Source organism: Natrix helvetica, assembly GCF_964273705.1.
Source record: "Natrix helvetica genome assembly, chromosome: 2".
In the NCBI taxonomy this organism is placed as follows: Eukaryota; Metazoa; Chordata; class Lepidosauria; order Squamata; family Natricidae; genus Natrix; species Natrix helvetica.
The window spans coordinates 185,358,708-185,382,179 of NC_138552.1; the positions used below are offsets into that span (position 1 = coordinate 185,358,708).

Genomic DNA, 23,472 nt, shown 5'->3' on the forward strand with positions numbered 1-23,472 from the left:
CGTATCTATAGATCATCAGACAAATCAATGTATAGTGCAAAGACTAAACACATACTTTTTAAAATGTTTAAAAGAATTCAAGGAAGAAGTTGAAACATGATTAACAATTCACGTCCACACTTTAAAATGTAATTTTAATGGCAGCATTTACAGAATACATTAAATCTGTGTTGCATGTGACAAGAAAAATAAAGTGAATAATTGCAAATTACCTATAACATATGTCTAAAAATATATTGGGTATAAATGAATTTCTGTGCCTTAGTGGAATGTTCATTAAATATTAAGAAATTTTACGGCACACAACTGCTGGTAGAATAACACAAGTAAGTACATGGTCTGTTATAAAGAATGAATATTGAAAAAATGTGAAAATAGCTCTGTGTAGATTGTCTCATATCTAACAAAAAGGGCAGTACAGAGTCAAGAGTCAGTGGTAACATAAAAAATAAGTTAAACATGGAAACAAAGTAGGTGCATCAAAAAACATGACAAGAAAGGATCAAGAATTAATGGATGCTGAATGACTGTGGACTGAAAACAGTGAGTGAACAGTCTGAAAGAAATGCCCTGATATAAATTGATTAGAAAGAATAAACTAGAAGCTGAAAAAAATATGATGGAAGAGCAAGTGGATTAAAGAAAAAAGGAAGACTGAGAAATCATGATTGGGTTGAGATTATTTGTACCAGATACAAATGCACACACAAGAACTGTCAGGAACCCGGGGAGGAGCCAACGTCACGACAATACAGACGTGAGGTCTCGATGCTCCGAGACCGCAGCCTACTTTTGCCGCTGGGTGGTCCAATTGGACTTAAACCATCCCTCAGAGATGGTGAACAGGAAGAATATGTCTTGCTGATCTCAGGGACATCGCAAAGTCCCTGATCGATCCAAGACAAGTTCTTCAAGCCTGCGACAAAAAATGCAGCCACTAGGCTGATGAAGTCGGGGCGGCTCCAAAATGGAAGGATACGGAAACAGAAAGTGTTTCCAACTGGTGAGGATTTTTTACCATTTTAAAAGAGACTGCCTATAAAAAACTTAAAATTAATTTAAATTGGATCCAAGAGAAGTTCTTCAAGCCTGCGACAAAAAATCCAGCCACTAGGCTGATGAAGTCGGGGCGGCTCCAAAATGGAAGGATACGGAAACAGAAAGTGTTTCCAGCTGGTGAAGATTTTTTACCATTTTAAAAGAGACTGCCTATAAAAAACTTAAAATTAATTTAAATTGGAGAACAGAAGAAATAAGCGGCGGAATTAAGTTTGGAATGGTTTTGGACAGTGGGTTATTTACTTTTTAAATGCTATGTTCACGGATGGAATTTATGCAAGCTTTTTAAAATGAATGGATTAAGTTTTCTTCTATTTTTTTTCTTTTATTACTCTTTGTAACCTATGGACTAAAATTCTCTTTCATTACTGTCGGTGTTTTTCTAACTCATTCAAGAATCGGACCTTTTTTTAAAAAACTTGAAATACAAAAAAGATACAAAAAGAAACAAAGAGAATTGCAACAATAACACTGCTACTTGGAGTCTGGAGGTTTGTGTATTGAAAATGAAACACTCTTACTTTTCTTGCTGATTGTACTGGCTTGGCGCTCCAAGGTCTCACTGCTTGTTTATAGAGAGCGATAAGAGGAAGGGCATGCAGATGTCCCTTTGAAGTATATCTTCAACCAGAGAAAAGTGAAAATAAAAAATTATTGTAAATCTATGCTTAATGTTGTAAAAATCTTCCAAGCTAGAGCAGCAGTGTTTGTTAGCTGGAGATAATGGCACAATTTCAACAGCAGAAAGAAACTTCAAGCCTGCAAAAGATATTCTTAGAAATTCAGAAATTATCAAACACATTTGAGAGGATGGAGAAGTTGGAAGACTTAGAGCATCTAACAGTAAAATACGATGAAGAAGTTGGAGATGTTTATCAAGTGGAAAAAGTGGAGGTTAGAATCCTAAAAACTGAAGAGGAAAATGACCATAAAGAAATTAAATTTGCTGATATTTATGGTGATTGGTCTGTTTCTGGAAATGGAAAGAGTGGAATACTAAAAGAGGAATTAAATGGAGACGAACTTTACCCCAGATGGCAAGACACAGAAGAAGAAAAAACAAGAATTTATGGATCTAAAGAAAATTTTTTATTAGCAACATCATTGATAACACTACTGACAATCAAAGATAAGTTGATTAAGGAAACAGAAGAAGGGCATCGAAATTACATGAGAGATTTTATAAGCAAGGAGTTGCTAGGAGAAGTCCATACAAATTTGATTAAGGAGATGATTAGAGGACTGACACCACAAATGGCAGAAGACATGAGACTGTTTTGCTACTGGAAAGATACAGATTGATAGATAGAAGTGTATAATTTAAAACTAGTTAAACTTAGTGAAATTTAGTGACAATAGATATAGTTAAATAAATAATTGATAATGATAATAATGTATACAATGTGTAGTGTTATGATAAGTAATAATTGATATGAATATTGAATAGTATCCATTAAAGGAAGATTAGAAATCCTTTTGGATTATATATAAAGGTTAATAAAAAAGAATTAAATTAGATTCAGTTAAGTCTTGATTATTAGGGGGAAAATGTTATGATACAGGATATAGTCAAATAAAGGAGGGATAATGATAACAACGTATATATATGTATGGGTACAATATAAGGAAACTGGATATAAATTGTAAACAGTGATTTGGAAAGGAAGATTAGAAAATTTTGTTACTGAATATTATGGATGTTTAGCTAGAAAAGGACATAAGGATTCAGTGTTATTGGAGGATTTTAGAAATAGTAAATGAAATGCCAGTATGTGGTTATGCATTAAATCTTGGTATATTTTATGATGAAGGACATTTAAACAATTATAGTCAAATGTAAATGAAGGTATGATGATGGTAACATGTATAAATATCTGAGTTAAAATACTTGAGTTAATATGAATTATGCTTGATGACTGTGGAAGAGATGCACAAAAGCCTTTTTGTAACCAACTGATACACTTTCTACAGTATGTAAAGAAGGAAGATTTTATGTGTTGTGTTTGTTTTGAAAATTAAAAATATTTTTTTTTATTAAAACAAAAAAGAACTGTCAGGAACCCCTTATCCAAAACATAATTTCACAATGACTGTACATTTCTTGTGGAGGAAAGCCATATAAGCCTAGTAAACGATGCAGCTACTTGAACATGTTTCCTACGGTTACCTTCTGAACCTAGATTTCTGGACAGCTCTAGTAGGTATCAGAATTGGGCAAAGCATTTGAAAGAGTGCTCTACAATTTCTATTTGCACATATAAAAAGCATATCTGTTTTGCACTGTTGTATCTTTCAGAAATTTTAAGGGGTTGCTTAAAAATTAATATATGTGTCATACATGATGTTTATTGAAGAAGCACAAAGAAAAGAAGAAAAGAGGTCCAGAAAAAGCACCTAGGTCCTATACAGAAATTCCAGTTTGTAAAACCTACGTTATGATACTTTCAGTCTGTTGCACAATCCCATCATCCATATAATATTATTGTCTACAAAAGCAGATGACAGTTAGTTTTAGTAACTAAAGTATTATTGTTTCCACAATATCAAGCAATCTATTAACTGTGAACAAAGATTACATTTTTCACACAACATAGATATTGAACCCTTACAGTTAATAATTTGTGGAAAAGTAACTTGAAAATTCTGATATATTTCCCATAGATATGTTCCTCCCTGAGAAAGCTCAAGATTTCAAAAGGTGAGACATTTAAGCAACTTGTGGTTTTGGAAATGTTCGTTTCCACAGCAACCAGCATCATTTTCTTTATATAGCATTATAAACAGATGGCAAAAAGAATGCCTGTGTTTCTTTGCCAGCATGTCAATAAAAACTTTAGTACTACAGTACTGTATATTTGAATTATTTAACAATCCAGGTATATTACCCACAGAACTTACTATTGCAGTCAAATGTTAGTAAATTTTCATTCTCTCTCTATACATTTTGTTTCTTAGGTAATCTTTTGTTAATTAGCTATCTTTTGTTAAATTACTTCTGATACCCACATTTTCAAAATACAGTGTTTTAAGACAAAAGAATGAATCTTTTTCAGGAGACCTATAAAAACCTGAATGGAACACTTAATGAAATGAGAAAGAGCGTTGGTAACTTACCTGATACGCCTCTTCTAATAAGGTGGAGATAGCATCCTGCATGGGTTGACATTGTCCGTGCTCTGATTGGATTGAGTCTGATTACTAATTAATTAACCCCCTATATAACCCGCCTCCATGAGTGGTACCACACCCAGTTTCCGGCGAAGAGAAAAAAAGACAGACTCTACTAAGATCAAATTTAGTGATTCATAAAAAAAATAGCCAAAAGAATATCATCAACCTGGCGAGATAAACTTCTCAGAACAGAAAAACAGTCCCGTAGAAACAAGGAACAGTCAAATCCTGGGCTGGGGCTGGATGCTATCTCCACCTTATTAGAAGAGGCGTATCAGGTAAGTTACCAATGCCCTTTCTCAATAAGGATGGAGATAGCATCCATGCATGGGACATACCCAAGCCATACCATCCTCAAGAGTGGGCAATTGACTGTTCTGAAACTGACCCGCCCAACCGAACGGCCTGCAGAACTCGTCTGCCAAAGGAAGCATCTGCAGATGCGAACTTATCAAGCTTGTAATTGTGGATGAAAGGGGACAGAGAGGCCCACATAGCAGCTTTGCAAATTTCCTCCAGGGAAGCCTGAGTCGCCCTCACCGTCGTTCTGGCAGCGTTCATTGTAGAATGGGCCATTACCCCCACTGGCACCCTCTACTGGCGTGAGTCATATGCTGCTGCTATGCAATGTCCAACCCACCTGCTGATAGTAGCCACCTAGACCTTTTGTCCCAGGGAAGGAGACTGGAAAGAAATAAATGGGCTTCTGATTGTCTGGTTTCTACCATTCATTCAATGTAAATTTGCAGCGCCTGACGCACATCTAAGTTGTGCCATCGGTGTTCCAATTCATGTCTGGGAGAGGGACAAAAATCTGGCTGCACTACCTCCTGCGTGTGATGGAACCAGGAACCAACCTTCGGTATAAAAGAAGGATCTCGTCTAAGGACCACCCTGTCCACATGGAACCTACAGAGGTCCTCCCTCACCAACAAAGCATGTAGTTCAGATATGCATCTCGCTGACGTCACTGCCACCAGGAATGCTACCTTCCAGGTAAGTAATTGTAAGGACACCTCCTGAAGGGGTTCTAAGGGCGGATCTTTCAGAGCCTCCAGGACCTTCGCCAGATCCCAGGTCGGATATCTATGCACTGTGGGTGGTCTTAGATTAACCGCATCTTTAAGGAATCCCCGCACGTTGGGATGATGTGACAGCAATTGTCTCCCATCCCAGGTGAGTACGGTGCTCAATGCAACCACCTGTCTCCTAAGAGTGTTAGGTGATAGCCCCTTCTCCAGACCATCCTGGAGAAATTCCAGGACTTGAGGGATGGTGGACTTAACTGGTGAAATGTGCTTGGCTGCACACCAACGAGAAAATTTTTTCGGGGTGGCATTATAGATGCGGACTGTTGACAGTCTCCGGGAGGCTTGTATGGTGAAGATGACCCTGTATGAGAGACTGCTGTCCCTCAGCGTGAGCTGCTCAACCACTAAATGGTCAACTGCAGCCACTGGGGGTCCGGGTGTTCCAATGACCCCTGGATCAGGACAACCTTGTCCAGTGGAATCCTCCAAAGTCTCTTCATGGACAGCGACTGCAGGTCGGCAAATCAAGGGCGCCTCGGCCAGTATGATGCCAGAAGGATTACCTCCTCCCTGGCGCAGATGACCCTGCGGATGACTCTGGGGAGGAGAGGGACCAGGGGGAAAGCATAGAGGAGACCCCTGGGCCAGGGGCTGCGAAGGGCATCCACTCCTTCCGCTCCAGGTGTGTTGAACCATGTGAAAAACCTCAGGAGCTGGGCGTTAGCTGGGGTGGCAAACAGGTCTATGATTGGGAGTCCATACCGCTGCGTGATCTCCTGAATAAGACAAAGATGCAGTCGCCATTCAGCTTGGTCAACTGTAGCCCTGCTCAACCAATCCGCAGTGACATTAGCGGTGCCAGAAATATGCTCCACCGAAATGGACAAGAGATTATCCTCTGCCCAGGAGACCAGGACATCAGCCTCTGACATAACACCACAAGACCTCGTTCACCCCTGCCTATCAATGTGGGCCTTAGCTGCCATATTGTCGGTTAGAATAAGGACATGCTACTCCAAGATGGAATCCCGAAATTTCAACAGGGCCAACCTCATGGCCCACATTTCCAACCAGTTAATGCTTTGCTCTGCCTTCTCCTGGGACCATTGTCCTTGTGCCATTTGTGTCCCCATATGGGCACTCCAACTGTAGAGGCTAGCATCTGTGGTAACCGTCACTCTTTCGAAAACCCTAAAATGACACCCCCTCTCAATGGCCAGTGACTTCCACCAGCAGAGAGATTGGCGAACCACCTGGGGTAAAGGCATTTTAGTCAAGGAAACACTGTGGTTAGACTTCTGGTAGGGGAGGAGGAACCATTGTAATTCCCTTGTATGTAATCTAGCCCAGGGCACAATGGATATAGTAGAAACAAGCCTGTCAGCACTTTGTGGGCCGCACTGCCGTTCTTGGCGCTTAGGTGCTTGTCTGCCTGCTGTCTGAGGAGTTTCTTGTGGCTCCGTGCTTCTGCGCCTCCTACCTTGCCCCGCGCTTCCTCCAAAGCCTCGCTGTGAACCGGTAAGTGGAGGCGTGTTTAATCTGCGATGCCCTGCCACCGTGCGGCAAAAGGGCTCCTTCCCCAACTCCGGAGGCTGTTAAGACCCAGGAGACAATCGCCTCAGTAGCAACAGCAATTTGTTTTTCTGTGAGGCATTCGAATCAGCGTGGGGAAGGATTAGCGCCCTGTCAGAACGAGGGAGAGTAGCGCACACGCGAGCCTGTAACCAGCAACCTTGTCAGCAGCCAGGCTTTAGAGCCCTGGATCTGGCAGTACTCACAGTCACTGCAAGCAGGAATTGTCAAATTATTCAGATTAATTGTAGCAACATATATCAGAGATGGAATGGATAACATGACCGTCCCAGAGTGGATTGAGTCAGAAACTGGGTGGTACCACTCATGGAGACAGGTTATATAGGGGATTAATTAGTTAAAAATCAGACTCAGTCCAATCAGAGCACGGACAGTATCAACCCATGCATGGATGCTATCTCCACCCTTATTGAGCAAAGTCTCTGGTGACCCGGAAAAAGCCCCCTTTGCCAGCGATCGCGAGTCAGCCCCCAGGCTGCTGAAACTGCTGACAGCTCCTATACGCAAGCGCAGGAGAGAAGCATGTCGTTTTGGTGAGTTTTTAAATCCTTTTTTCTACTGGCGAGAGAACACCCTAAATTTGGAAATGTAATTTAAAATAAAGGCTGACTAGAGAGAAAGCGGCGGATTTAAGTTGGCCAATTGAAGTTTTTCTTTTTCCCCTTTTTACTTTTGAATCTTTTTCTTCTAGCTTTGTGGCAGTGCTTATATTATCTTGCTGGGGAGGTAGTGATTTTTTCTTCTTCCTTGGCTCCTTGACTCCTTTTTTTTTTTTTTTGAAGCTTTGAAGTATACAGAAATTAAAAGCAGGAGCTGAAAGCAAGGATGAAAAGTTAGATACCATTGTAAAGAAGACTGAGAGTATAGAAGAAAGAATTGAGACAATAGAGCAATGAACTGAAAACATAGAACAAAAAACAGCTAAAACGGAAGGAAAAATAGAAAATATGCAACATTGGATGATGAAATACGAGGACAGAATCCAAAAAATTGAAGAAAAGGTTCAACAAGAAGTGAAGAAGGTTGAGGAGTTTGACAGCAGATTGAGCAACGTGGAAAGGGAGAGCAGTGGAATATTAGGATGGGAGATGGATAGGTCTGAATTTTTCTTAAGATTTCAAAACATAGAAGAAGAAGGAGAGAACCTAGTACAAATAATATCTGAAATTTTGACAAACGTATTAGAGATATCCCAAGAGAAGATGATGGATGGCATAGATGAAGCATTCAGAGTACATACAAGATATGCAATGAGAAATGCCCTTCCAAGGGAAGTCCACGTAAGATTTACTAAGAAAGCAACTAACTACAAATATTACAGAAAACGATAGAAAATTAGAATATAAAGGCAAGGAGATTGTAGTTCTGAAACAAATCCCAAGAAGAGTGAGAGAGAAGAGAAGAGAATATCAAATTTTGACTAAGGTTCTGATTAAAAAAGGTGTTAATTATAGATGGCTCATACTGGGTCTGATTAAAAAAGGTGTTAATTATAGATGGCTCATACCAGAAAGTCTATTATTTGTATGGCAAGGGCAAAGATATAGAATAGATACAATCGATAAGGCAGAAGCTTTCTATGCAGAACATTTTAGAGAAATGGCTGAGAAAACTGGAAAAGAAGAACTATTGGCACAACTAGTGGAGGCACCCATAATTGAGATTGAAAAAGTAGAAGGTGCTGTAGGCGGAATTGATAAAGAAGAAGGCATGGTGGGTGGCATAAATCCCAGAGAACAATGAGAACCCAGATCAACTAGAGCTATAAATCCTGTATATAAAGTATAAACTTGGAGGGGAAAAAATGGTCACAATCAATATAAATAGACTTAACTCAACAATTAAAAGAAGGAAAATATTTCACAAATTAGAAAAGCTAAAACTTGACATAATTTGCTTACAAGAAGTGCATATTCAAAAGAGACATGAATAGCACAACCAAAAGTTGGAAAAATGTTTACTACACTGGTGAACTGTAAGAAAAGAGGAGTGATCTTCTATATTAAAGATAATATTCCAGCGAAACTAATCTATGCAGATGAAAAAGGGCGTTGGTACGAGAAAATAGAATAGGGAGGAGTCAAAAAATATTTACAGGAGGCTAATCTTCCCCAGATATCAGATGAAACTAGAACAATGTTGGAAGGTAAAATAACGATGAAGGAGCTAACAGAAGCACTTAAAAAACAAAATAATGGAAAGGCCCCGGGACCCGATGGATTACCAGTGGAATTCTACAAAACATTTGAAGAATCCTTGTCTCTCCCACTCTTAGAAATCATGAATGAAGTGATGTCTGAGAGTAGAATACCTAAATCATGGTCAGAAGCATACATTGCATTGCTACCTAAAGAGGAGACTGATTTAACACAAACCAAGGACTATAGACCAATCTCTTTATTAAATTCAGATTATAAGTTATTTGCATCTAAATTAGCAGAGAGACTTAAAAAGTACCTAAATAGTTTTATCTACTCTGATCAAAATCATTTTTTTTACCAAAGAGACAAATTAAAGACAATATGAGAATTATTTTGAATACTTTGGAATATTATGAGGCCCATCCCGAAAAACAAATGGCTTTGATGTTTCTTGATGCACAGAAGGCTTTTGATAACGTGAATTGGCAATTTATGTTCTTACAATTGGAACAGATGAATTTGGGTAAGAAATTTATTCAAACTATTCAAATGGTATATCATAAACAAACAGCAAAGATAATGGTAAATGGAGAATGGACAGACTCTATTGAAATAAAGAGAGATACGAGACAAGGTTGCCCACTATCACCGTTACTTTTTGTCTTAACATTAGAAGTTTTAAACAGAAAGATTAGAGAAGAAGAAGAAATAAAAGGAATGAAAATTTAAAAAGAAGAATTCAAGCTACAAGCGTTTGCAGATGATTTGGTTTTTATCCTTGAAGACCCATTAGAGACAGCACTCAAATTGTTAGAAAGAATAGAGGAGTACAGAAAAGTAGCAGGCTTGAAAATAAACAAAGACAAAACAAAGATTTTGACAAAGAATATACCATTAAGACAAAAGGAAGAGTTGGCGGAAGCTTTGCAGATTCAAGTCACAAACAAGGTTAAATACTTGGGGATATACCTATCAGCTAGATGCATCACTCTTAAGGAGGACAATTATACAAGACTAAAGCAACAAATTGCGACTGACTTGGTAAAATGGGAAAATCTACAACTATCAATGATAGGAAGAATCTCTACAATTAAAATGAACATTTTACCCAGAATCTTATACTTGTTCCAGACAATCCCAATCAGATTGGGCAAGGACTTTTTTTGAAGATCTAAACAAAATAGTTTTGAAGTTTATCTGGCAAGGGAAAAAAGCAAGAATAAAACTCAAATTGCTACAAAATGCTAGAACAAGAGGAGGATTGGGCTTACCTGACTGGGAGTTATATTATCAAGCAACAAACCTGATGTGGATTAAGGAGTGGATAACACTAAAAAAACTCTAGATTATTGAATGAAGAGGGTTATGATTTACTGTTAGGATGGCATGCCTTTTTATGGTATAAGGGAACAAAAGCACATGATTATTTTAGAAGACATTATATAAGGGAGGCTTTGCTATTAAATTGGGAAAAGATTAAAAGACTACACTACTTAAAAGCGCCAGTCTGGATATAAACCATTGAAGCATTTTCATACCCAATAATATATAAAAAGGAACAAACAGGTATGTTGAAATATTGAATGCAGAGGGTGAACTCAAATCTATCCAAGAGTTGAAACAAGAAGGAATAGAAATGAATTGGTATTCATATGTGCAGATACACTCTAGATATAATGAAGATAGAAAATCAAAAGGTCTTTACAACAAAATGACTGAGCTAGACAAAAATTTAACAGGTACTGATGAAAATCTGCCTAACCCCCTACTATTAAGAACTGTAGATTATAGGCCCCACTTATTTTTTAACCACTTCTACCTATTTCTCTACCCATCTCTCTCATCTCTTTCATCTTGTAATCTTGGTTGCCGTTCTGTTATGATTTTTAACGGGCAGATTTATTTAACACCTTTAGCACCCAGTAACCATCTTTAGCCCGATGTATTTATGTATCTATTATTTACCATTTATTATGTATACGAGGTCTGACCTTATTTTGATGCTGGAGTCCCCCCTCTCGCAGCTATGGCCTCCTGCCCTCTCAAGGGCCCACCTCGAGGACGGGTTCATTAACCCAGAGAGGTGGAGGAAGCGCACACTGAGGGGTTTTTTAATTAATTGTTTTTTAAAAGTTGTAAGGGGTTCCAGGGGTGGGGGGGGGGAAGTCAGGAGGGATGGGAGAGCCAGGCACCTAGGTGTGGTCGAGGGGGGAGGGAGCGGAGTGGGGGAGGAGAGGGAAGATAGCATTCCTGTGAAGGGCTCCTTGATACCAACGGTCGTGGGGAGGGGCAGGTACGAGGACAGATCAAGAGCGCGTAGTCGGTTGGGAGACCGGGGTTTTTGGTCATTCCCGGTCGTTCGTACCAACCCCTGCAGACTAGGTGGTCAGGTTCTACAGACCCAAGGCCTGAGACTGATGTTATGCAACGCGAGGTCCGTTGTCAATAAGGCCCCCCTCATCCACGATCTAATTTTGGAGGGGGTGCCGGACCTCGCAGGAATAACCGAGACCTGGTTGGGCCACGAGGGTGGTTTACCCCTCGTGGAAATGTGCCCGCCAGGTTATCGAGCATTTCACCAGCCTCGGGCCCAGGGAAGGGGCGGTGGGGTAGCAGTGATTATCCGGGAAGACTTAGAGCCGAGAGAGTTCACTGTGCCACAGACATCCGGGTGTGAGTCCCTTGTCGTGAGATGGGGCCCAGGGAGGCAGTTGGGCCTGCTGATAGTATACCTGGCTCCTCGCTATACGTCAGCGGCCCTGCCTGAACTCCTCGAGCTGATCTCATCGGTGGCGGTTGAGACCCCCAAACTGTTAGTGATGGGGGATTTTAATCTGCCGTCGATGGGAGAAGCGTCTGAGGGGGTTCGGGAGTTCATGGCTTCCATGACAGCCATGGACCTGACCCAGTTAATTCAGGGCCCTACTCACGAGGGAGGCCACACGCTGGACCTTGTCTTTGTCTCTGGCCAATGGACGAGTGATCTGGGAATAGGGGATCTAGCTATTATTCCCCTGTCATGGTCGGATCACTCACTTCTCCGGCTTGACTTCCCTGGTGCTACCCCCCACCGCGAGGAGGCGGAACCGGAAGGCATTAGATGGTTCCGCCCCAAGCGCCTGATGGAACCAGATAGGTTCCAGACGGAGTTTGGGCCACCTCCTGTGGATCTGACCCGCCCTCGAGTAGAGGACCTGGTAGACGCATGGAACAGTGTGACTACCGGGGCCCTAGACCAGGTGGCGCCTTTGCGGCCTCTCCTGCGGCGACGAACCACCCTGGCCCCTTGGTTTACTGAGGAGCTAAGGGTGATGAAACGCCACAAGAGACGCCTAGAGAGTCGTTGGAGATCCTCCCGTTCCGAATTTGACCGAGCACAGGCAAGAGCCTATTTGAGGACGTACCTTGTGGCACTAAGAGCGGCCAAACGTCAATATTGTGCCGCTCTTATTGCGTCCGCAGATAACCGCCCTGCCGCCCTGTTTCGGGTGACTCGCTCCCTCTTGTTTGAGAGACCGCGGGAAGCCCCTTTACAGGGCAGAGCAGAGGAGTTTGGGAAATATCTACAGGACAAAGTCGCTCAAATCCGGATGGGATGGGCCCCTTTCAGTGGTCCAGTAGAGACGCCCGTGGCGAGTCTTGAGGGACCGCTTTGGGAGGAGTTTGACTCGGTTGCCATCGAGGATTTGGACGGGTTGCGTGGACGTCTGCGACCCACCACATGTTTATTGGACCCGTGTCCCTCCTGGCTTGTACTGGCATCCTGGGAGGTTACGCGCGACTGGCTCCTGGGCCTAGTGAACGCCTCGTTGGGTGAGGGATCTCTACCGGCCGCCTTGAAAGAGGCGGTGGTGAGGCCCCTGCTCAAGAAGCCTTCCCTGGACCCAACGGACCTAGCCAATTATCGTCCTGTCTCCAACCTTCCTTTTTTAGCGAAGGTTGTAGAGAATGTGGTGGTACAGCAGTTCCCACGTCACCTGGAGGAAAATGATTATCTAGACCCGCGCCAGTCCGGCTTCCGACCCGGGCACAGCACGGAGACGGCCTTGGTCGCATTGGTTGATGATCTCTGGAGGGCCAGAGATAGGGGTTGTTCCTCTATCCTGGTCCTATTAGATCTCTCGGCGGCGTTCGATACCATCGACCATGGTATCCTGTTGCACCGGCTAGAGGGGCTGGGAGTCAGGGGCACCGTTTTACGGTGATTTGGCTCCTACCTCTCTGACCGGACGCAACGTGTGTTGGCAGGGGAGCAGAGTTCGACCCGGAGGTCACTCACATGTGGAGTGCCACAGGGATCGGTGCTCTCGCCTCTCCTGTTCAACACATACATGAAACCGCTGGGCGAGATCATCCGTGGTTTTGGGGTGGGATATCATCTGTATGCTGATGATACTCAGCTATACATTTCCACCCCGAACCACCCCAATGAGGCCGTCGAAATGATGTCCCGGTGTTTGGAGGCCGTACGGGTCTGGATGGATGGCAACCGACTAAAACTCAACCCTTCCAAGACGGAGTGGCTGTGGCTTCCGGCCCCCCGGTTCAACCAGGTGCTTCCATCTCTGGCCATTGGGGGCGTGCAACTAGCCCCCATGGAACAGGTGCGCAATTTGGGCATCCTCCTAGATGCCCGGCTGTCCATGGATGACCATGTAACAGCCGTGGCTAGGGGGGCGTTCCATCAGGTCCGCCTGATGCGCCAATTGCGCCCCTTATTGGACCGGGATGCCCTACGCACAGTCACCCATGCGCTAGTGACGTCTCGCCTGGACTACTGCAATGCTCTCTACATGGGGCTTCCCTTGAGATGCACTCGGAGACTACAGTTGGTCCAGAACGCGGCCGCGCGGGTGATTATGGGGAGGTCTAGATACTCCCCTGTAACACCTCTCCTGCGCGAGCTGCACTGGCTTCCTGTGGTCTACCGAGTGCGTTTCAAGGTTTTGATTATGATCTTTAAAGCGCTTCATGGCATAGGACCTAGTTACATGCAGGATCGCATCCTGCCCCACACATCCCTACGACCAATTCGCTCACACAGAGAGGGACTTCTCCGGGTGCCGTCCGCCAAACAGTGTCGGGGGGCGACATCCAGGAGCAGAGCCTTCTCTGTGATGGGCCCAGCCCTGTGGAATGACCTCCCCCGTGACATCAGGATTATTTCCGATCTCCGCTCCTTCCGTGTACAGTTGAAGACCCACCTCTTTCAATCATCCGGCCTGGCTCAACCGTAATCTTTTCATATTCCTCCTGACTGTCTTTTTTTAATTTTAAATTTTTATTGTATATTGGGTTTTTTATTAGACGGGGCATGTTAATGGTTTTAATTTGTCTTAATGTTTTAATCTATTACCTCCTCCGTGCATGTATGTCTTTGTATATATGTATGTTTATATATGTCTTAGTGTACGCCGCCCCGAGTCCTGCCCGGAAAGGGAGCGGCTAATAAATCCAAATTTATTATTTATTATTATTAAAAAGTAATCAAAAAACTATATGGATATTTATTAGAGGTCAAACTACAAGAGGAACAAGTTAAAGAAACTATGATAGCTTGAGGGGGGAAATTTTGGACATGGGATTGAACTAGAGAAATGGCAGAAATTGTGGTCTCAAAATTAGAAAATGACAATGTCAACTGCATATAGGGAAAATTTGTATAAGATGTTTTACAGGTGGCATCTACCCCCAACGAGAATTGCAAGAATGTCCAAGAATAAATTGGAAAAGTGTTGGAAATTTCATCAGACACCGGGCTCATATTACCACATGTGGTGGACTTGCATTGAAGCTAAAAGATACTGGACTAAAATTCACATGTGGTTGGAGAAAATGATACACAAACACATAGACCTTAAACCAGAGATTTTTTAATTGGGAATCATACCAGAAATTTACAATAAAGACTTGAAATATTTGATTGTAAACGTTTTAACAGCAGCTAGAATCATATTTGCAAAAAATTGGAAAAATGAAACAGTTATTCGAAAGATAATGGAGTGTGCTGAAATGAGTAAATTGAAATTTGAAATTAGAGAACAAGTAGATGAGCAATTTTATAAGATATGGGATTTGTTTTATCAGTGGCTGGACAAAAAAACCTGGAAGTGAAAAATGTTTTATTTATGTTTTAATTGAAGGAGATAAGTGATAATACAATTATGTTGTTAAATAGATTAATAACGATACAATGAAAGACTGACATATATATGAATTGAATAATTTAGAATATTTTGTTTTAAAATGAAGGATAAGGATAATAATGAATTTATGTACATTTGATAGATGATTGGTGGCATTATGCATAACTCTAAGTAGTGATGTATATTATAAAGATATCTTGTTGATAAATAGTTTAATAAGGAAGTAATGAAAGATTGGTATATATATGAAGTGAGTATTTAGAATACTTTGCCTAAAAATGAAGGAATAACATTTTTGCTTGAATGTATGATGTACAAGGACAACAATGAACATAAGCATACTTGATGGATGATTTGAGGGATTATGCATAATTGAAAGTAGTGATGTATAAAAAACAGTTGGTAAATTCTTTTACACTGTAAAAATATTCAGAATGAGATAAGTGATTACATAAAGGTATATTTTTATTAAATAGACAATCAAGAATGCAAGGGAATTAGGTTCACTGAAAAGAAAGAAATGTTAACCGTAATTGAATATATGCTGTACAATGAAAGTGAGGTACCTAGTTATATTAGATGGAAAATTTGTGATTGTATACATAATTGAAAATATGGATGCACAAACGCTTGTAACCAAACGACATGCTGTATGTAATGGATGAGAATTTTTAATGTCGTCTTTTGTTTAAAAATTAAAAAAAATTAAAAAAAAACACACACAGCTTTGAACAACAGCCAGGAAAATAATTAAAGACACATTCAAATAATTTTCATCCAAACACTGAGGCATGACAGGTACTTTGGAATACTCGGAGACCCTATGAATTTAAAGTAACAGCACAACTTTACTGCTTATAATGTACATTTCCTCTTTCTTACGTGCATGCGCACACACACACACACACACACACACACACTCATCCATACTTACCCAAATCCTGCTCAACTAGTTGTCTAGGTAGAGCAGGGGTGGACAACTACGGCCCCTTTACGATCTGCGTTCTACACATCCCAGAATCCCTGAGCCACCATGGGTGGCTCTGGAAATTTGGCAGTTGAAATCCACTGGTCAAAAAATAGTTGTACACCCCAAACTAGAGGGATGGAAGCCGCCAAATCTGAGTTCAAAAACGACTCAAAGAGTGAGCAGGATTCAGGAGACTAATAACCTCCAGAATCCTTGATTTCTGATTCACAGGACTGGCTGCTATTTTTGCTTGATACAAACTTGGTAACTGTTGATGGGGTGAGGGCATGTTCCATGTACACAAGCCCAACTTTTTTGGCCTGGTTTCACATATTTTTTCTTTTGTTTCTTTAACAACTTGGTTCCTTCTTAACAACCTTCCCAAAGGGATCTTTTAGACAAGATTCCTGGCTTTTGTCCACGCTGCTTACAGTTGGCTTCATCTTTCAGTATGGCTGCTTCAGCCTAGTCTCCCACTGCTATCTTTCCGAAAGCTTTCTGAAGGAAACACAGCTTTATCAAGACATTGCAATTCTATTGTTTATTTTAGTTCTGGAAGTATGGAAAAAAGAAAAGGCAACGAGAGAATTGTGGGAGTAAAGATTTAAAAAGAAACTTATGAATTAAGGGTTTTGGTGGATGATTTGGTGCTGGTTCTGAAAGATCCTTGAAAGAGGATAGAAATATTATGGGAAATTTTTAAAAATGGTACATTAGCAGGTTTTAAAATTAATAAACAGAAGATGAAGATGTTAACAAAAATATAAAAACAGAAGATCAAACAGAACTTATAAGTAAAACAGACGGTAAAATATTTGGGCATCTTTATGACAAACATGAACCGTATGTTATTTCAAAATAATTGGATTAAGCTATGGAATGAAGTTAAAGATATGTTAAGATGGAAGTAATTACAATTGTCATTGTTTGGAAGAATTCTTGTGATAAAAATATCTTCTTGAATGATGTTTTCATTTCAGACAATAACTGCTTTGACAACTGATGCACCATTTAAATGGTAGAAGAAGAATATATCTAAATGTGTGTGGCAGAGGAAAAAACTATGAGTTAAATATGCTACAAGGTGCAAAGTAAAGAAGACTGGGGTTTTTGCAGCTAGCTTTTTTATTTCAATGAAAGAGTCAAATGCTGCTGAAAAACAAGGCTTTGAAGTTAAAAGGACATGACCTGGGATTTGGGTAGCGTGGATATATCTGTGATTAAGGTTAATACGGATTTTAAAAACCATTATGTTAGAGTCACCATGTTGAGAATATAAAATAGATACAAACCTAGTTTGTGCCCCAAAATACCCCTGTAGCTCTCAGCATAAAAGCAAATAATAAGAAAACACAAATGGCTAACCTATCGAGATATCAGAATTTTGTCAAGGGGTATGTAAGATAAAATCATGAGAACTGGTGGTAGAGGGATATAATTATCAATGTTCTCTCATATGCAATTATTAGAAAGATGTAAAACAGACAAAAGAATGTATGGTTTTAAATATTCTGTGAAACAGAATTGTGCACCAATGGTGAACAATTGCTAAAATGTATTCACTTATATTGAAAGCTATATGATAAAATGGGCTAAACGTTTTGGTTATAATACACAGATGGAACAATGGGCAAATATGTGGTTGAAAGGATGGACATTTACATTGCTAAAATCTTAAAAATAATGTTTATAAGATGAAAGTTGGTATTTTTCACCAAAGAAATTGTGTAGAACCGTGATGGCGAACCTATAGCATGTGTGTCACAGGTGGCACGGGAGCCATATTTGCTGGCATGGCAGTCCTCAGCTCCAGCACGCATGCACACACCGACTAGCTGATTTTGGGCCTTCTGGAGGGCCGGAGGAGGCTGTTTTCGCCCTCCCCAGACTTCAGGAAAGCCTCCAGAGCCTGTAACTTGTATAGTTACGCCAGCATTACTTTCACTCCAAGAGAAATTTAGTTGAAAGTGCACATATTAGTTGGAATATTTATTAATACAATTATATTTGTGGACAGTTGCTAAACAGCAACAATCTAAGTTGGCGCAGCCAATTGCTGAATCAATAGGGTTACACAATGAAAAGTTGTGGCTCCAAAAAACCATGTTATGAAACAAAATGTTGCAAGGACTCAGAAAATTAGGATCAATGAATATTAATATAGTGTCAATATATAAAATACTAATTCACAATTTCTGCATGAACCAAAATATACTTGTGCATTACTAAATCATCCTCACAATGTAGACAATTTTTCAGGGCAGTAGCAATAACTCTTAGACTTATATACCGCTTCACAGTGCTCTACAGCTCTCTCTAAGCGGTTTACTGAGTCAGTATATTGCCCCCAACAATCTCTTTCTTCATTTTACCAACCTCGGAAGGATGGAAGACTGAGTCAACCTTGAGCCGGTGAGAACTGAACTGCTGAACTGCTGGAAACCAGCAGTCAGCAGAAGTTGCCTGCTGCTAACCTGCATTCTAACCATTACGTCAACATGGCAAATGAGTTATGGGATCAGTTGAGCATCTTCTTGTCATGGCTTTGAGTCAAATATTGAGTACAATGTATTTATTCTCTCTGGTGGCTATGTACGCCTATATATAAATTGGAATGGTAATGAAATATGTGGCTATATATTGAATAGCTGCCCAATTCTTGGGTGAATAACACAGTCCTATAAACAAATCCATCCCAAGTGTCTTGGTAGGCCGAGTTATTAATCTTCTGCTATCTACATTTGCTGCTTTAGAATACTCAAAGAGAAGGAATGAAAGAGGACCAACACTGTAGAGCACCTATATAGAACTCTGCTGAAATCCCACACAGCAATCTGAAATAAGTATATAAGAGCCACCCACAGTGACACACACTTTTGCTAAGCAACAAAAGGATCAGGAGAAGCTACCTGGAAAAATATAAGCATACATTGAGAGTGCTATATTCAGAAAACATCTCCCAGGCTTCTTATTCTTTTCATCCAGTGTTTAATAAGTACAGGTTTATTTTTTTATATTCTGAATCAAAAATTGTATGTCCATGCAAACCTACCCAATTCTAATTGGCCAGGCTACATTTGAGTTCCAGAAGAATTCCTATACATTTTTATATCTTCCAACAAGGTTTTAAGTAGTTCATCAAGATTGGCAAGTCCCATTTTTGTCACCCTTCCTGCTAGTTTACAGTATTTATGCCACACTCACCAGATTCTTGGCCATTTACAATAATGATAACAAAAACAAGGTAAAATAGTTAAAATTCCACAGTAAGATTAAATAATTCAACACAGCCATCATTCACTATAAAACATTTGGAACTAACCTTTAAGGTAAAGGGAAACCGTTTACCTTTCTGCTCTCATCTGCTAATCATTCCTTACTCTAGGGGGCAGAGCTCATCTCCGTTTCAAAGCCGAAGAGCCAGCGCTGTCCGAAGATGTCTCTGTGGTCATGTGGCCAGCCTGACTAAATGCCAAAAGCGCACGAAACACTATTACCTTCTCATCAAAGATGAATCCTATTTTCCTACTTGCATTTTTACATGCTTTCGAACTGCTAGGTTGGCAGAAGCTGGGACAAGTAATGGGAGCTCACTCTATTACGCGGCACTAGGGATTTGAACCTCCGAACTGCCAACCTTTCTGATCAACAAGCTCAGCGTCTTAGCCACTGAGCCACCACATTCCTCTAACTTTTAAAGATAGACAAATCAATAATAGTGCTGACTCATCTGATTATAATAGTATAGATATTTAGATGAAACATTTAAAGAACTGAAGGTGATTCATACTAATTACCTTATGCAACTTACATTTTTATAAAAAGTTTAAGACCTCAATAACTGTCTTTTTAAAATGAGAGCTAATTATTTTAAGAATTTTAAGAATCCTAAATAAAGGTATGTAAAACCATACTAGCAGATTCAACATCTCCTGCCAAAAACATGAGAAAACTGTAAACCAACAAAGAAAATACTCAACCACTGGGGGAGGAACAAGCACTTTACAATTAGTTCCCTTCAATAACTGTTTACATTCTCTTAATTTTATCAACTATTTTGCTTAACTGTATTAGACCCTGAAAATACCTGTATGACTAGCCCTCAATCATTACTGGCTGAGAACTCGACACTTCTCCACATAGGATATTACAATGGGGGGAAACGATCAACAGTGAATTCTGTGGTGCTTACATACACACCCATTTTAACTTACAAAGGGAAATATATGTTAAGAAACGGAAGGACAAATTAATTGGGTCATCAGCTATTTTTTAATCAATTATACTGAATCAAATAAAACATTTTTTTTCAAAATTGTTACATTAACAAATTACTGAGCATCATCAAATAGTTTTAATTTACAGTGGTATATCTTTAGATCAAGTTCCTTAGAACACTAAGACACAACATTCACACATAATAACAAGACATTCAATTCCCTGAAGCAAAGTACTCTGAATATTATGTTTCATGGTTCTTCCTGAGAAGTTAATCCAATTGTGTAGAAGTGCCACTGAAGCCTATAAAAAGTCAAAATATCTGGCACACTAATACTTTTTTAAAAGCCTCATAAATGAATTTACTTGTGTCAGCTAGGGAATTATTTTTCTCTGTCTTTTGAAATCACTGTACTTAGTTCCTATATTTTTACTGATTATTTTATAAGGGTACTTTTGATAAATTCCTTTATGATGCAATAACATTAACATCAGACCTATTTTTGGAACATACAGATAGTCCTTCAGTTACAATCATTCATTTAGTGACCATTCAAATTACAGCAGCACTGAAAAAAGTGACTTATGACTATTTATCACATTTACAACACTTGCATCGTCTCTATGGCCATGGATCAAAATCTGGCCACTTGGCAACTTGCTCATATTCAAGATGAGTGCAGTGTCCCAAGGTCATGTGATGACTTTTTGTGACTTTCTGGCAAGCAAAGTCAATGGGGAATCCAGTTTCACTTAACCACCATGTGACTAACTTAATGGTGGCAAGAAATAGGGCAATTTAACAGCTGTCTCTTAGCAACAGCAATTTTTAGCTCAATTATTGTCCTAGAGTTGAGGACCACTTGTAGTTGCCCCAAACTATTTATCTCGGCATTATTAGAAATCCATTGTAAGTAAAAAAAAGTGTGATCCCATCTATTTCATAAAGGAATAAACAGAAAGGTAGAAAAGATGAGTAAGTGTAAATAATATACTGCATGCAAACTAACAGTATGATCATAATGCAGTTCCAATGGTAAAAAAAACACATGAAGCCAACTCTAAACAATCCAGAGTTAACAATGTTCTTGATTTTTTTTTCAAAGAGAGGCCACAAAAGTATAAATCTCCAGCAGAAAAATCTTGATGAAACTAATTCCCTATGAACCTCTACATCAGACTGTAATCTTCTTAACATACATCTTAGAATTTAGCATATCTTAAATGCTCTTTGCTCTAAAACATGCTTGACATTCAAAAGCAACATACCGATAGCATCTGCTCTAGACTTAATTCCAAGCACTCTAATTTAAAATGACTTCAGACAGCCAGTGTTTAAGTCAACACAGGTAGACCAATACTCAGACTCCAAACAAGGAAGTATCATATATTCAGTCAAAGAAATACAAGAAGTTTTGGACAGCAGAAGAGTTCTAATTATGGAAGAGCAAGATCAGAATGTTAATAGAAGTCGGGGGAGGGGAATATGAGCATTTGGATGTAATAAGAACTCCTGGCAAGACTTCAGAGGCTTACTAGGAATGTGCTGGCTAACAAAGACCAGTTGAACGCTCACCTGGCCGTGTTAAGCAACGGGTGGTTGGTTCCCACCAATTTGCGCATCTGCATGGCGATATTGCTCAGCTCGTCGCTCAACAGACACCGCAGGCTCATGAAAGAGGTCGGGTAGCCCACAATTTTCTCGGCCTCCGAAACCACTTTGCTCCAATAGGAAGCCGAAGAAAGCTGCCTAGGCTTTCCACATCCTTCAGCCCAGAACTGGGCAAGTATCCGGGAGCAACTTTTAACATAAGACGACAGCAACACGGGGCGCATCATCACTTCCAGAAAGCCGAAGTCACCCACGCGGTTCTTGCTACCACTTGTCCGTCCCCGAATTGTATCTGTGCAACAAACAAGCAAGGACCCGCTACAGGCTTGATCATCGGTATCAAGTCCTACTCCAAGTCCTCCAACCTTTTACTACCAGTAGTTTTGCTTCTTCTCCGCTTGTATTTATGCGCGCCTTTCCGCTTCTGCCCCGCCCCTTTTTGCAATCTTCTTCGTCCGACCACGGAGGAAAAGGAGCACTACTCCCGCTTTATAAACTCCTTAAAGTGGGAGGGGGGGTGGAAACCCTGCTCTAAGTAGCCTTCCCGGTACGGAAGCGGCACGCTAATCTCATGGAGGCAGCCATCTTAAGTGTCGCAAAATGACAGATAGGGAATCGGGGAAATTACACTTTTGCACCGTTTCTTTACCTTACGGTATTGCCAAGGAGTACCGAGGTCTGAGTTCCAAATTGCCATCGGTCTGGTCCTCCAGGCTCACCGTAAAGTGGAGCGGAAAGTTCGTGATTCCTGAAATACAATCTCCAATCCGGTTGTGAAGTAAATACTCTGAAAGTTATACCTTGAGTTCTTCCGAGAATCGCCGCCTCTTCTTCTGTAGGAACTTTATAGAAGAAGAATGCAATGAGAAACCGCCGTGTTAGATCGCTGGTATTTTTGAACCCGTCCCGTTCGCTTGGATTTTAGCTTTATTGTCCCGCAGAATAATTTGCTAAATAAAACGGTCCCCGCTCGAGCAACCTGAATTTAGAATAGTACAGTTATGTGCGCGTTTTATTAAACGAAGTATTTTTTCAGCGAAACGTGTCTTCATGGAAGTATACCTAAAATTATGCAAATGGTAATTATTACCAGATTATATGACACCTGGCTTCCAATGACAGAAGTCAGTTACCCTTGAGCAGTTGCATTTCAGCAACTACTAGTGAAATCGGTTGCATTTACTCAGAGTAAAGTTAAAGTTACAAATTTCCTAATTAGCACTTTTTCCAGCTCAACGTTATGAATCGTTTTAACTATGGAAATTCATTCATGATGTATTATATCGATCCATTGATCCATGATATATTACACTGATAAGTAGTCACAGACATGGAATAGCTTGCATATATTATAAGTTAGAGACAATTTGACAGGTAACATCCATTCCAAGCATACTGCTGCACACTGGAGTAGTGGTGATGTTTCTTCCACTAATAGTCCATGCTTGGTAAGAGAAGAAACAAAACTGGAGGGATTCCAGTAATTGCTTTCCTTAATTTGTCCCATGTCAAGAAAGTAATGATGGCACCA

General features: G+C 40.3%; 1 protein-coding gene across 3 annotated transcripts in view; it reads right to left on the bottom strand.

Annotated features, from left to right (window-relative positions):
- The window catches only part of PDSS2 (decaprenyl diphosphate synthase subunit 2), a 96,459-nt gene extending 73,919 nt beyond the window's left edge, over window positions 1–22,540 (bottom strand). For all 3 annotated transcript variants that reach the window (XM_081942306.1, XM_081942305.1, XM_081942304.1), the window contains exon 1: window positions 21,906–22,540. In XM_081942306.1, coding sequence (XP_081798432.1) covers window positions 21,906–22,168 — 263 coding nt within the window. In that variant the 5' untranslated portion in view covers window positions 22,169–22,540. The remainder of the gene's footprint in view (window positions 1–21,905) is intronic.
- Between the last annotated feature and the right edge of the window lie 932 nt (window positions 22,541–23,472).